Consider the following 16,109-nt stretch of genomic DNA (forward strand, 5'->3'; position numbering starts at 1 on the left):
ACTTCATCGATAGCATTTTATTTAATATCTCAGTATATGAACAAACACTTCACTAGATCAGGGGTCAGCGACTATACCCCAAAGGCCCAATCCAGCCTGCCACGTGTGTTTGTAGATAAGATTCATAGGAACTTTATTGAAATAAAATTGTATTGGAAGACAACCATGCTCATTCATGTATTGTCTATGGCTGCTTTTGTGTTCCTGTGGCAGACTGGAGAAGTTGAGAGGAGCAACAGAGATAGCATGGCCCATTAGCCTAAAGAGCATTTTCTACCTGGCCCTTTATAGAAAATTTGGCAATTTCTGCCCTAGATATGAATCCAAAACCTGGTAAGGAAGCCTGCAAAGTATAGAAGTACTGCTAGTAAGAACTTCTATGGACCACCGAGGACCAGACTGGAATGAGAAGAATCTTTAGAAAAGGGAGACTACAAAGATAAGAAGTCTTGGGATATACAGATTTGTGGTGAGGGGGAAGACACAGTCCAGATAAGGAGAGGAGAGAGAGCAGAGGATGGTGAAGGAAATGCTAGTCAGTAGCCTGACACATGGGAAAACTATTAACACCGAAAAGGACCATGCGAACGTGAAGTGCTGCTCTCACGGTGAGTACAAGTTCATACAGGCAGGAGGAGAGTTTGGGAATAGCAGGAGGTGAGGTTGGGGCCAAAGATATACAGGCTCTCTGGAGAGGTGAGCAAAGGAAATCATCGTATTCTGTATGGAATGAGATCTGATGAAAGCTTTGTTAAAAGCTAACTTGAAAAATCAGATGAAGGAAGGGGGGACCCTGTTAATGTCTGTCATCAATGTCATCCTTATTATATACCAGGCGCCAGTCTAACCACTTCACGTGTATTGACTTACTTACTCTTCCTAACAGCCCTGTGAGGTAAGCACTATCATGATTGCCACTTTATAGATGAGAAATCCATGGCTAAGAGAGGTTAAGTAACTTGCTCAAAGTCCTACAGATAGAAATTTGCAAAGCCAGGCAATCGAGCTCCAGAGTCCAACTTCTGTAATCAGTTGCAAAATTGTTAGACGAGTACAAAAGTGAAATGATAAGAATTCAATTAGACTTGTTGCAATGCCACACACGAGGTGCTCCATCAAATATATTTGATGAATAAATGATGAACGAAAGGAAATAACGGGTACCAAGAGCATTTGGTGTGGGGGAGTAGGGGGAGAGATCGGTGGCATTCGAAGCCTGATATAAAAGATTCAGAGGAAAAGGAGACATCGAAGATAATTCTAATAGTTCTCTGGGATGGCTGGAAGAATGATGAAATTGATGTAAAAAAATAGAAGGGAAAATCAGCTCTGGGGAGAAGGTGGTAAATTCAATTTGAGATTAGACAGATGAAAAATTTGATTAGATGGCAGAGCAGCCAGGTGGAAACATTAGCGAGCCCTCGAAGGCAGGAGGGAGCGAGAGTCAGAACTACAGCGTTGGTTGTTGGGCTTCATGGAAGGAACGGAGAGGACAGCATGCCTCTCTCACGCTGATGGGAAAAGTGAAATGATCTATACTCGTGACGTGCACAATATATAAAACTCCAAAACTCCATTAGATGATGTCCAGGTGCAAAATCGGCCTAGTGAAAAGAACGTGCGGCTGGCTCTACAGGAAATTGGGAAACAGGAGAATATATATTTAGTGCCTGCTACCTGCCGGTGCTTTGACACTGCATTCAGTGATCACAGGGAGGCTGAAACCAGGTAGTGTATCTCCCTTTGAGAGCAGAGGAAACGGCGTGAGAGAGGATGAATGATTTACAGAAGGACACAAGCCAGAAAGTCATGGAGCCAGGATTTAAGCCCAGGTCTGCCTCCGAAGCCCACATTTGAAATACTACCAACTTCCAAAGGGTCCTTCAGTATGTTTCCCAAAGTTTCCTCTGACCCTCAGCACCATTAGATAGATGCTCGCTTTGCCTTATTCTGCAAACTGTTCCTTAACCCTTGCATCACATGAAAGGATAAATCACTAGTAAGTGCTGAAAGAGGTACTCCTCCACGGGGTGTTACTGCTAAAATGCTAATTTCAGACACTAACCAGTTGTGGGGAGGGAAAGGTGTTACCCAAAGCATTCCTAATCCTTTAAAACCACAGTGGCTTCTTCCTAGCTGCTCTCATTTCTGGTTTCTGCAAGGGTGGCCCCTCCATGAGATACAGTGGCCCACACTGTGGAACAGATCCAGAGATTTGCCCTGGAAAACTGAGAGTCCCAGGCATCCATCTCTCCAAGACTTCAGTGTTTAATATAAAAACATGGGATAATTTATTTGGAATAACAAAGATATAACGTGTTAGTTCACTTTTAAATATGAATAAAATGAATAACACTAAATATAATTTAAAAAATGAGCTGTCAATTGATCCTCCCTCTTACCTCTTCATTGGCCTTGTTTATCTCAAGCATATAAACAAAGTTTATGTTTGAATTCCATACCAAAAATACTTTGTAATTGCATGAATACTCTTAACTGTACCTATTTTAATTCCTTCTTTTTCCTCAGATCAGACAGCCAATCTCACAGATTTTTTAGAACAAATTTCCTTCTTTGATACTCTCATTTTTTAGTGGCATCCCGTTGATGCATTGTGTATCTCAAAAAAATAAATTTCTTCACAAAAATATCTTTGTTGACAAAGCTAAAGAAAACTTATCCTGAGATTAGGACAAAAAGTATGAATGTCTGGTAATAAATAAATAGAAGTACTGTGTCTATGGTCACTCTTTAATGATAATATTATGTAGGTATTTCTTCTAAAGCAAATGAAACCAGGGAACGGGAAATATAATAAACAAGCCGCTTTGAGCTTTAGATACAGAACAGTTCTCCAGTTTCTCTTAAAATCTCAGATCTCTGCATGCTATGGGCAAAAGGATTGAGCTATGCAAAATTCCGAAAAAGCATCTGGGTTGGCATTTCTTGAATCGAATTACCCTCCATGAGAAACAGATCTAGCAGAAAACAAAAGCCTTCTTTAGCCCTACGATAGGCGATATGATCTAGTATATCTAAGACATGACTCCTCGCCACAGTGTTAAAGGCCTCCCAGAACCACACTTAAGAACAGTAATGCATTTTATATCAGTCACGAAAACCCTTGCTGTTTAATGGCAAGTGCACCAAGTGAAGGGATCGAGGAAGGGGCGATAGGCTGAGTGGGAACATTATGAAAACAACAATGAGTCTAGACGCAAGTTGCATGCCTCAACCAAACACTTACTTACCTGACAATATTCAGGACTTCAAATATATACTGATTCTAGAATACATACTTAATTTTCTAAGCTTTCTCCTCCTTTGAAATGAGAGGTAGTAATTTTGTGACACACAGGGGCCCTCTTTCTTTCCCTAGTGATTGTGTCAGGTCTTGATTCTAGCACCCAGCAGATGTATCTCCATTCTTCATTTAAGACAATTCAATATCCCCTCCTTGTGTTACCTTTCTGGAGACCCTTAGAAAGAGCTGCACCATATTTTCATCTAGGTTCCTTTAGCATTCTATAATCTTCTAGTCCCTCACTGTTCTGCTGGCATTTATTAACACGTCTTCACTTTTAGAATGTAAGCTCCTTAGAGCAGGCACCTATCTCCTCATTACCCAACACAGTGCAGTTAGTGGATACCTCCTCCTCAGGCACTCTCCAAGTCTGAGACCAACAATCAATCACTCTCCTCTCTTCTAGAGGATTAAATAATGGACTTCCCCAAAAGTTATGTATCCCTAAATCTCAGAATGTGATTTTATTTGGAAATAAATAAATACACTTAGGTAATGATGGAGATATCATACTGGGTTAGGGTGGGCCCTAATTCCAATGACAGTGTCCGTGTAAGAAACTATAAGAAACAGAAAAAGACTAACAGAGGGACACATAAGGAAGAAGTCCATGTACAGACAGAGGCAGGAATTGGAGTTATGCTGCCACAAGCCAAGGAGCACCAGGAGCCACCAGAAGCTGAAAAGGACAAAAAAAAACATTCTCCCCTAGAACCTTCAAAGTGAGTATGGCACTGCCGACACCTTGACTTTGGATTTCTGGTCTTCAGAACTCTGAAAGAATAGACTTCTGTTGTCTTAAGCCACCAAGTGTGTGGCTATTTGTTGCAGCCACCTATGAAACTCCTATATTTCCTTTCTCCGGAAACTGGTTTCCCACCAACTCACACGGTTTTAGGTTGCAGGCAGTTAACCCCTTATCCGATGTATCATAAGCGAATATTTTCTCCCATTCAGTGGGTTGTCTTTTCGTTTACTTGATGGTTTCCTTTGCTGTGCAAAACCTTTTTAGTTTGATGTAGTCCCATTTGTTTATTTTTTCTTTTAAAACAATAAGTATTTGTTTGCTCATGAGTATGGTCAGCTTGGCCTTATCTTTCCCGGACTCCGCCCTGTGTCTGTGACTGGTTGACACCACAAGACTTCGTTCCCTCACCTCACTCCTGGGTTCCTCACAGTGCTGGGTATGAATCCAAGTTGAGCCAACAACATTCCTTCCCTGGGAGTTTGGGGGAATAATAAGGGGAAAATGTTAATTTCCAATTCTTTTATCTCATTCAAGTTTCTGCCCAAAGGTCATCACCTCATAAACACATTCCTGACATCCTACTTAGAATTCTTCTTCTCATGACTCTAGATCCTTTACTGGTGTCATTTGTCATTATAGCCCTTATTTCTACTTTGTTTCTCTTAATTCTCTCATTAGAGCGTAGCCTCCATAAGAGCAGGGACATGGTCTGCTTGATTTACTACTGTATTTCCAGCCCTAGGACTGCATGGCAGCTCTGCAGTGAGACAGATGAGGTTGACTTGAAGAGAGAAATCGAGATGTGAGATGAAGAGCACAAATTTCCTATCAGAGTTGCCATTCCCTATTTCTGTCCTTCCTGAAGCCTGGCCGTATTTCTGCCTTTGGCTTGTGGGGGACACCCTGATAAAATGTCTTCTTCTAAACTTAAAATAGTTGGTTTATTTTTTATATCTATACAAGAAACCAAAAAGAGACCTAACTTACATACCATGGCACTTAGTAAGCGCTCCAGTATTTCAGAGGAATAAATAGCAGCATAAAAACCAAATGTATAATGTATAAATTAACTGCATAATCCAATTTGACTCCTAACAAGGTTAGTCTTATGTAATTAAAGTTATTTGAAAATTGTAGGATGTATTTACTACCTTCTGAATTCATCTCCTTACCACCAACACGAGTGTCTGAAATTCCATCATTACAGATTTTAGAACTATATATAAATACACACACACACACACACACACACACACATCTGAAAAAAAAAAAAAGAAAACCTTTAGCTAGGGATTATTTTTAGCAGATCTTACAGAGCCAGAGTTTTCTGAATGATGTATGAACCAGTCACTTTGCTGAAGGACAAAAAGGAGAAATCATAGACATGGGAAATGGCAAGATAGCAAAGTGAATTCCAACCACTTTTCTATCTTGGATCTGGGCTTATACTTCTGGGGAATTTTGGATTTGACATCCATTGAAGACTGATTGCACTGATGATCCAATGAATGGCCTCTCTGAATTGTGATACTGCATCTCCTCTCAATGAGAAGTCGTGTCTGTTTCCCCACTGCTTGAACTTGAATTGTCTGGTGACTTGCTTTGGCCAAAATAATGTGGCAGAAGTAACACTGTACCCACACCTCAACAGGGACTTCTTCTGTTTCCATTGTTTCTTGGAAACCTGCCACTTCCATAAAAACAAGCCCAGCCCACCATGCTGGAGAATGAGACAAGTGACTCAGTGCTCTCCACCCCACCTTCTTGGCTGCAGCTGGCTGGTAGATCTCTAAGTAAGGCCTTCCTAGACCAGCCAGCCCCCAGCTGGCCTGCCAACTGATCACAGACACATGATGGACTCCAGGTAACCCAAAGCCAAGCTGACCATATTCATGAGTAAACAAACATTTATTGTTTTAAATATCTTTTAAATATTAAAAAATAAAAATAAACAAATAGGACTACATCAAACTAAAAAGGTTTTGAACAGCAAAGGAAACCATTGACAAAATGAAAAGACAGCCCACTGAATGGGGGAAAGTATTCGCTTATGATACAAAGCATATAAAGAACTCATACAACTCAACAACAAAAAAGAACAAACAAACCAATTAAAAAATGGAAAAAAGACCTGAATAGATATTTCTCCAATGAGGAAATACAGATGGCCGATAGACATATGAAAAGATGCTCAAGGTCATTAACCATCAGAGAAATGCGAATTGAAACCACAATGGGATATCATCTCACACCTGTCAGAATGGCTATCATCAATTAATCAAAGAACAGCAAGTGTTGGCGAGGATGTGGAGAAAAGGGAACCCTCATACACTGTTGGTAGGATTGCAAATTAATATAGCCACTACAGAAAACAGTCTGGAGTTTCCTCAAAAAATTAAAAATGGATATACCTTTTGACTCAGCAATCGCACTTCTGGAAATTTATCCAAAGAAAACCAAAACAATAATTCATAAAGATCTACACATCCCTATGTTTGTGGCAGCACTATTTATAAGTCAAGATATGGAAACAAACTAAATGCCCATCAATAGATGATTGGATAAAGAAGTTATGATTCACATATCGATGAATATTAGTCATAAAAAAAATGAAATCCTACCATTTGCAATGACATGGACAGGCCTAGAGGTTATTATGCTGAGTGAAATAAGTCAGTCAGAGAAAGATAAATACCATATGATTTCAACCTGGAATCTAAGGAAAAAGAACAAACTATTCAAAAACAGACTCACAAATACAGACAACAATCTGGCGACAGCCAGAGGGGAGGGGGTTACGGGAGGCCGAGAGAAAGCAGTGAAGGATTAAAGAAGTACAAATTAGTAGTTAATAGATGGTCACAGGATGGGGAACACAGCATAGGGAATGCAGTCAGCAGTAATATAATGGCTATGTGTAGAGCCAGATGGAAGATAGAATAGTCAGGGGGATCGTTTCATAAACCATGTAAATGTCTAACCAGTATACTGTATACTTGAAACTAATAAAAAAATCTTTTAAAAGATTTTTTTTAAGTTTGTTGTTTTAATTCACTGTGTTTCGGAGCAGCTCGTTACACACCAATAGTTAAATGACAAAATATCAGTCTACCCTGAAAATCCCAAATCTGAGAGTATGTTGTTTTCCAAAACCATCTGGAAGTCTTAAATTCTGATACTATCTTCTCTCTGAGAGAATTTATACTTAGAGGTTGGGTCTTCCAGGTTGGCCCCCTTACTTCTACTTACTCTTAAACAGCATACTATCATCAGGCATGACAGAGTGTCTAAGGAGTCTTCATTCTGTTTCTCACTGGCTATCAGGAACACATTTTCCTATCAAACCGCACACTCAGGGATCTCACCTGCTCCAGTCCCTACTACTCACACCGGCATTGACTCGTGGATGTGAGACAGAGCAGTCAGCCAGGGAACAAGGGTTCCATAAAAAGGTGTAAGGAAATGCGAGTGGAGCAGAAGGCAGTGAGCAATTGACCCAGGGGGCTGGAGTTGGAGCCCAAAGAAGGCAGGGGGCTGGGCCATAATGAGAAATTTCAATAGAAACTGGCAGAGAAAATCGATACAAATTGAGCTAGTGAGGAGTAAGGAAATAAGTAGCGTTTGTTTCCCCTTTTTTCTTTTACTATTGTGTCTAAAAAGGAGAAAAGGATCCACCCTAGGGAAAAACAACACGTCTCCTTTTCTTCGTTTTCCCCTGCATTTCCCCCTTTCCTGTACCTTCTGTGCTAGAAGGATGAGAAGTTGGGAAGGAGGCCCAAGGTATGTCTGTGTGGGGACGGCTGCCTCTGCCCCCATCCCCTCGCTTTGTCCTGTCTCGCCTGCCTCCTTATTAGTGCCGTCAGTACCTATGGTGAGAGGTGAACACAGGGACTGTTTGAGAATGGCAGATAGGATTCTTCTAGACAGTTTGGTGACGAGCCTGTCAGTCACGGATGAGAGCTGGGGTGAGTCAGACTTCCGTGGTTGGACAGAGAGACACTCAACCAGTGAAGACCAATATCTCCTGGAGAACCAGTGTGTGTCAGCTAGATAAAAACAGGGCAGTGTTCCATGTGATGAATAAGAGTCTTTTTCTTTTCTTTTATTTTCTTTGCTCTTCTTAAGTAAAGAATGGAATCTATAATTACTGTCGGTGGTCTAGTCTAATAAATATCCTGGCAGGATCATTTTTTAATGATAATTTTGCATGTTTTAAGATAACATTGTGTGGTTTTCTCCCTGTATTTCATGCTGAGCCACTTTGCAGGGCAGAGGGGCAAGTTTATATTGTTATAGACCCTGAAGCAGCAGATGTTGCTTGTAAAGACAACTAGTGTTTTCCTATATCTTCAGCTGCTATAAGTATGCATCTTAGGGGCTCTGGTGAGAAAGAGGAAATGAAATATAAGGGAGGGAGGGAAATGGTAAGGGAGGGAAGGAAGGAAGGAAGGAAGGAAGGAAGGAAGGAAGGAAGGAAGAAAAGGAGGGAGAGGGGGAGGGAGGGAGGGAGAGAGAAAAAAGGATCAAAATCAGCAGACCCAGTGACCAGAGAGACTAACATCCACCCTGTCTCCCATGACCCTTGGAAGAGTCAAGAACTTAGAGTGGATGCTGCAGGGTGCACCCAGACATGGTGAGCTCTAGGCAAAAGTGGTCCCAACTCCTACAAAGATACCCATGCCCCGGAGTACAAACCCAAAGCCAAAATTTGGCAATCAGTAAAGACTTCAGCAGTGAGGATATCAGCAGAAATCATGCTGCACTGGAGGATAGAAATCCTCTAGTTTATCAGGCTCCATAGATTTTGATGTGACTTTGGGAGAAGTAGCTCCAATACTAATGAAGGGTAATGGGATGGGGGTCCCTCGTGAGGATGTATTAAGTGTTGTGTGGTGGTCCATACCACTTCACTTGAAAACATACAATATCTAACACAATGAGTTTATGAGTGAGCTCCTAACCCAATTTTCTCAATTTCTTTTGAATCAGAACAAACTTGGCAGGTCTCTATTCTGTACATACTTAGACAAATATCCTGTCTCTATAGTTCTGTTACCTCGCAGAGGTTTGCTATAGGTGCCAATTCAGAGCATGCCCTTGTCTATCATCAGTGGAAAAAAAAATAACAAGCATGTAAGGAACAACTGGAAAATACATGCAGTACATGAGGTTTTGAATATTTAGGATTGATGGGGATTGCCTTTATCGCAACTAAGAATGTTCTACATCACACTCAAAATCACCAATTGCCTTTACCAAAAGAAAAAATTTGCCCCCAAATATATTAGATGACCTTTTGAAGAATATATTTCTTCTTCTTTGTTGCCTTCTAATAAGATTAATGAAATAAGATCATGCATTCAAAGAACCTAGCACAATGCCTAGCACAAGAGATGAGCTCAGTAAATTGTGTTGTCATTGCTTTATAAGACAGAACTACTCATTTGTCAAACTTCTGGTGTCTGAAGGATGATATCAGTACAGATAAAAACCCATCCCATACCATACTAATCCTTGCCCTTGGGGTCATTATTGGAGCTGGTTAGGAGCCTACTTCCTAGTCAGTAGATTATCAGAAAGCATGAAGGCCTGGACATAGAGAAAAGAAGAAAAAGAAATGCATTTTCTCGACTCCATGGAAACTAGAGACTTATATAAATTTCATTATACAATTTTCCATTGCTACAGACTCATATACTATTTTCAGCTTTATTTTTCTTTTGCTCTAAAAAAAAAAAAAAGCCATCTCACAGCTGCCAAAATATGAATTGGGACACCCGTCCACCTGTCACCTTCACCAGAGCTCATGCACCCTTGGGAATCTGTCACCATTCTCCAGACTAGCAATCCATCTCTAGAGCTTATGACTCAAGCTGCTGTGGGAGGTCAATGTGAGCACGACCCTTCCCCGTGGACCCAATTTCAATGATGGCACTAAAAATGGAAAACCATCATTCACATGTCATTGACTCTTCAGGGGAGGGTGAGAATGTGGCACCTCTGGTGATGAAAAGTGAAATTGCTTTCAACGCCCAGATTTTCATGAAATAGAATAGAAACTGTAGTTGTATCTATACCTTGAAAAAAGTCATCAAAGATGAGAGTGGACGCAGTAAATTTGTGCCCTGACTTTTGGTTACTGGAAATCTTAGACTACAACCCACCCTATACACCAATTCTCAAATATTACATAACACAAGTCGGGCAATCTTTTTTGAGGTTTCTACTTCTAACTCTTTATGTAAGCCAGTATATCCTTTACTTTAGGGGTTTGGGTTTGAGGCAGTAGTGTGTTGAAGTTGGCTCACAGAGTCAACAGCGTGAATCTCTTCTTAACTCTGCATTCTGTGTTGGCACATTGGTAGCTTGGAATCAGACATGAGGGGAATATTTGCAGCACAGAAAATGCCCAATGCCACAAACCAGGACTTTTTTTTTTTTTGTAAGATAACTGGCTGTTAACACTTATCGGTATAGCAGTGGCTTTAAGGAAGGTGAGTGGGAGCAATCATGAGGGTACCAGGTGCTTAAGTAGAAGAAGGAAACAATGATGTTGGAGATGGGGAAATGACAGAAAAGAGGTTTATAAAAAGGGGGCCCAGGCCAAAAAATACCACCACCTACTTTTTTATTTCTCTTGAACTATCTGGTAATGTCCCATCCCAGACTAGAGGGCTCTCCCTGTTCCACGCTCACCTGGCACATCCTTCCATATACGCTCACCTTAAACGTGAGTTTTGTATCAATCATCTCCAAAAACATTCAGAAGAGCCATAGATTTACTCTCTGAAGCTGTCCCCAGATAAACTTATGTATCACACATTAATAAATCTTTCCAGAGTATACTAAGTACTTGCAAACTGATTTGAAATTTTGATTTAAAAAAATCTTTACAAAGCTACATCAGTAGCTTATTTCTATTCTTTTCCTGTAAAGCTTAAGGAAACTATTCATCTTTGTGTTGAGCTGCTAGTTTTCAAGCAAAAACCCAATGCCTGCCTATATTTTATTTTGGCTGCTGAAGTAAATTCTTGAGATAGTGAAAAGAAATAAACTGCTCATAAGAAATCAACATTTTATGCTATTCACTACTTTAACTGTGAAGGGCAACCTAATCTATACTTGAGATGACAGGTCTGATTTCTAAATTATTTATTTTCCTTCCTTTATTAGAAAGGAAAAGCTTTAGTGACACTGGAAAAAAGTAAAAGCAAACAATGCAGGAAACTATAAGTCTGAGAAGTTGATATCGGTGCAAAGTTGAGCTCTTAATTATTCTTTATCTACGGAGCTAAAATAGCCAAACGAAATACATGGTAAACGCTTATTCTGAAAACCTTTGAGTCAGATTTCAGTTAAGCTATGGGAAGGGGAGAGCAAAGACTAAATTAACTATAAGACTAATAACATGTTTATTTGGCAACTAAGAGCAAACAGTTAATTTTTAACTATAAGACTAATAAAATGTTTATTTGGCAACTAAGAGCAAACAGTTAATTTTTAACAAAACTACCTTCTTTAAAGGATCTTTCTTTATAGGTGATGAAAGTAGAAAGTCTCTTAAAAAGATGTTTAATGATAACTAAATTTAGCTATATTTCACCGCTACAGCCTCCAAAATGTACTGTGGTAGATTGCACTAATGGCCTCAATTCCTCATCCCCCCATACAGCTACATCCTTTGCCATGAGACTGCAATTCTGCAATAACATGTATTTCCCGGCCCTTTGATGCCAAGTTCAGCCATGTGACTTGCCAGTAAGTACACCAAAGGTCTTATGTGTTTTTACTTGCTCTCTTAAGCTTCTGTCATCATTAAAAAAGGAATGTGTAGGCTAGCCTATATCTTCAGTAGGAGGATAAAGAACACATGAAGCAGAGCTTCCCCCAGATAAGATGATCTAGCCCAGCCCATCTTAGGACAGAGCCATTAGCCAACCCACAGACACATGAACCGGCCCAGCCAAGATCAGACAACCCCAGCTACTCACAAGCACGTAAGTTGCAACACTATGATTATTATTATAAGCCACTGTGTTTTAAGGTGGTTGGTTATACAAGATAGCAATACCATATATCAATAATGTTACACCCTCTCACAGTTTCTTCTTGAAAAGTGAAGAGTTTCACATATACAAAGGATTTCCTGATCAACGCAAGAGTAATTTTCATAATCAGCCAGCATTTCCACTTTGTAACTATAAACATAGGACACTTTCTCCAAGAATTAACATTATTATATTAAATCTAGCAAGTTTCTGGATTAGTTCAATACAGAAAACATTGAGCCACTAAAATAATTATGTGTTATATCCTGGGAACACATGCTTGATGAACAGCTCTACACTGTACTCACAGTTTATCAAGGGCCTGGCAATGCCAAGACAAAGAGCCGGAGTGCCTGCCAAATCCCCATCATCTCCCTTCTTATACCCAGGTAAGTTTGTGAAGAGTCTTCCAGCAAAAATCCACAAACTACGTGCTCAGTAACAATTTTGTTTACAAAATCTAGATGTGTTTAGTTCTGATTTCTAATACTGGCAACACCCTCCATGTTTGTTTGTAGATCACCCACATTAAAGAAACTTAAATTTTTACAAAGGGCTCCAAAGATTCTACTACTACTCAATATTTGAAGATTTTAGACAGATAAGAAGATGAAACTGAAAGCAGGGAACCCTTAAATCCTAGCACTCAGGAAGAAATAAGTATCTTTTTTAATCGAAGGTGCTAAGATTGGATTTTTCAGCTAACAATACATTTTGAATAAGTCTCTACTCTTTCCATAGCTTTTGGAGTTTTTTCTTCCTAATTTTCCCTGGGTGCCATGAGTTTAATATGTAATAAGAGAGGAACTAACTTCCCCTGGAGGTTATGAAGTGATTTGGGTGAACAAATATGAAAAGAGATCAACATTTCAAATTCTTCTCAGCTATATTTCTAAACACAGTGTGTAAATATGCTTCTTATAATCAAAATACATAGTAATTTCATCAATATGAAGAAATCACAATCTTAGTCATTGCTTAATATTAATCTTCCATCATAAGTCAGCCTTGTACATTTTTTTCTATTAAGATATTATTTATTCAGCTAAATCTAGACAAATCTAAGAGATTTTCTGAGGATTGTCTGTTTGTTTGTTTAATATTACCTAGTCTCCGTAAGACAAAAGCTATGGATAATTATTTTGATAGGGAAATGTAAGTAAAATAAATAAAATGTAAGTAAAAAGATAATAAGAGGTTCAAAGTACCTAACATGTTTAAACTCGTTTAATTCTCACAACTTCATAAGATAGGTGCTATTATCATCCTTACTTTGTAGAAAAGATGGCCGCAGAATGGTTTAGTAAATTGCCCAAGATTACAGAGTTAGTAAGTAGTAGAACCACAATTTAAAAGCAGAAAATTTCTTTCCAGAATCTTTGATTAGAGTAATAGCCTAGACCCTGTCCCTCCAAAAACAAAAGACTTCTTGACCCTTCCTTTTCCATGTATCCTTTGTATGTATTCAGATTGATTCCCTTAACACCAAAATTGGGAGGGAGGCGCCTTTTATGTGCAAAGCACTGTGCTATGCCCTGAAACACTCCAGAAACAAAACAGAGTACTAATTGCCTTCCTTGGATTTACAATCTAGTGAAAAAAGTAACTAAATAAACAAGTAGTTAAACTATACAGAATATAGTCTAGTCTAGGGGTTAGAAAAGACCTCCCAGAGGATGTAGCATTTCAATTGAGACCTGAAAGAGGAGCAGGCAGTTAGCTTAAGACTGGAGGAAACACATTTAAAAAAAAAAAAAGGCCAGCAACAAGAGAGACCCAGAGCAGTTAAGTATGCTGGGTACACCTGACCTACATAGAGGGGGACAGAAGAAAAGGACAAGAGATGAGCTGAAGGGGCTGGAATTTATATTGAGGATAACAGAAAATCATGAAAGAGTTTAAGGAAGGGAGTCACATGATTAGATTCACGTTTTAAAATATAATAAGGAGAGACCTATTGGGGGCAGGGTAATCTGTGTGCCTATAATTACCAGCTCAGAAAAGTTCCCGTTATCTCCCTCCTCATACCCATGTAGACCTGTGGAGAGTCTTGCAGCAAAGGCCCTCAAACTCCATACTCAGCTGACAGTTTTGTCTGCTGTGGATCCTCACATCCTAAAACATTCCTCCCTTGAGGCTCCCTCCAGGTTCCATCCCACTTCCTTGCTCTCTTTCATTCTTCATTCTACTCCAGTGAGCTTCAGACCCTTTACTCCACTAAAACTATTCTTGCCAAGGTCACTGAGAGTCTCAGCGCCACCAAATTCAAGAGTCACTTGTCCCTGGTTATCTGACCAAATTTCTCAGCAGGATCCACACTTGGGACAACATCCTCCTCTAAAGCACTTCATTGTCTTGGTTCCTGTGACTACTCAAGCTGTACATTTCTACTCTTACTTCCCCAGCTTCTCTTTCGAAGCATCCTTCGTTGGCTCCTCTTCTTTGCTAGGCTCAAACTCTAATTGTTGGCATGCCCCGGACACTCTATAGGCTCCTTTTCTCATCTCTATCCACACTCTCTTCCAGGATTATCTCATTGCACACCAACTGCTTCAAATATCACCTAACCACAGGTGACTCCCAAGTGACATCCCCAGCCATGACATCTCCCGAATTTTTCATTCATACTTTAGTACAAGATTTCTGAACTCATCGATGACAGCAGGAATAAAGGATCTATAGTGTTGCATTTTATATCTGTAACTTTCACAGAGAAGCATTAATAATTTCACAAGTCCTCTGGCCACATGCAGATTAACAGGGAGATAAAGACTTTGAGAAAAAAATCACAATTATCTCCCAGGAAAAAGTCCACTGTACTAAAACAAAGTAGATATATAATTCTGTATGTTATTTAGCTTTTAAAATTTTATCACAAACCATAATTATGCTTATCAGAAGATACAAGGCAGATAAACTGACTAGTTATGACTGGGTTGATTTTTCTTTATCATTTGCTTTTGGGTTCTAATGAATGTTTTTAATATTCATTTATAATTCATCCTTCCTTAAAATAAACATAAAGAGTTTCCTCTATTTTAAGACATAACAAAAATCTTAGATTTCATGACTCTGATTACCCAGAAGTCTTGTGAAGCCTTAGTTTCAAGTCTATGGACACTGGCATGTCGTTAAAGCCACCAATTAACCATCATTTTTCCTGTCAAATTTCCTTACTGAATTCACTGTCTGCTTTAGGTCGTATAATGTTATATGTTAGAAATTTTAGTTTTTAGTAACAGACTTTGCTTTGTAATTGTGATTTTCTTCCATTTTTATACTCACTATGATGATTCAGTAATATCCCTTTTCCTATCTCCCTTTTTAATAGCTATGCTGTTATTGTCTCCTTCTTTCCTGTGGCTTTGGATTATAGGTGCGGGAAAGAGGCTGGAGTTAGAAAGACAGAGACCTAATTTCTAATATTGGCTCTGTTATAAACCAGCCATGTAAGCTCAGTGTATAGAATTATGAATAATTTTTTAAATGAACAAACCGAGATCTGTGAGGTTAAATAACTTGCCCAATTAAAAAGCACTAAATGAATAACGTAAATTGAAGACATTGTTATTTTCATCTTCATTCTATAAATCAATTCATTTCCATACTTAAATGAAATCCGCTCGATTTCTCAAAGCAGGCAAGACCTCATTCTCCAGGTTTAACAAATGAGGGAATTGATCACTGATGAATTAGTTTTCTACTGGAGGAACTAGTTAGGCATCAGCTATAGAATAATCCTTTCGACACCCATAGTGCAGAGTACAGTAGGCCCAAGTGGGCCTCAATAGAAGGAGACAACTATTATTACCACTCTGTCTAATGGGCTGTTAGGTCTGCCCTGTGTCAGCTACCAATAGCCTGGAGTAGAAGCGTAACTCCTAATCAAAAAGCAAATGGATCATGGCACCTGGGACTCTTGACTATGGCCCCAGAGCAAGTTCAGCATCTCCCCAGGTTCCCTTTTCATTTATTCAGCTGCCCCCACATAAATCCAGGTTGGTCCTGT

The 16,109-nt window shown here is 39.4% G+C and overlaps 1 protein-coding gene across 1 annotated transcript in view; it reads left to right on the forward strand.

Moving 5' to 3' along the window:
• The first annotated feature begins 517 nt into the window (after positions 1-517).
• The window catches only part of SMLR1 (small leucine rich protein 1), an 83,474-nt gene continuing 67,882 nt past the window's right edge, over positions 518-16,109 (forward strand). Inside the window, exon 1 of the mRNA XM_036238733.1 lies at positions 518-608. Coding sequence (XP_036094626.1) covers positions 518-608 — 91 coding nt within the window. The remainder of the gene's footprint in view (positions 609-16,109) is intronic.

This window comes from Rousettus aegyptiacus, unplaced genomic scaffold (genome assembly GCF_014176215.1).
Source record: "Rousettus aegyptiacus isolate mRouAeg1 unplaced genomic scaffold, mRouAeg1.p scaffold_m13_p_1, whole genome shotgun sequence".
Lineage (NCBI taxonomy): Eukaryota > Metazoa > Chordata > Mammalia > Chiroptera > Pteropodidae > Rousettus > Rousettus aegyptiacus.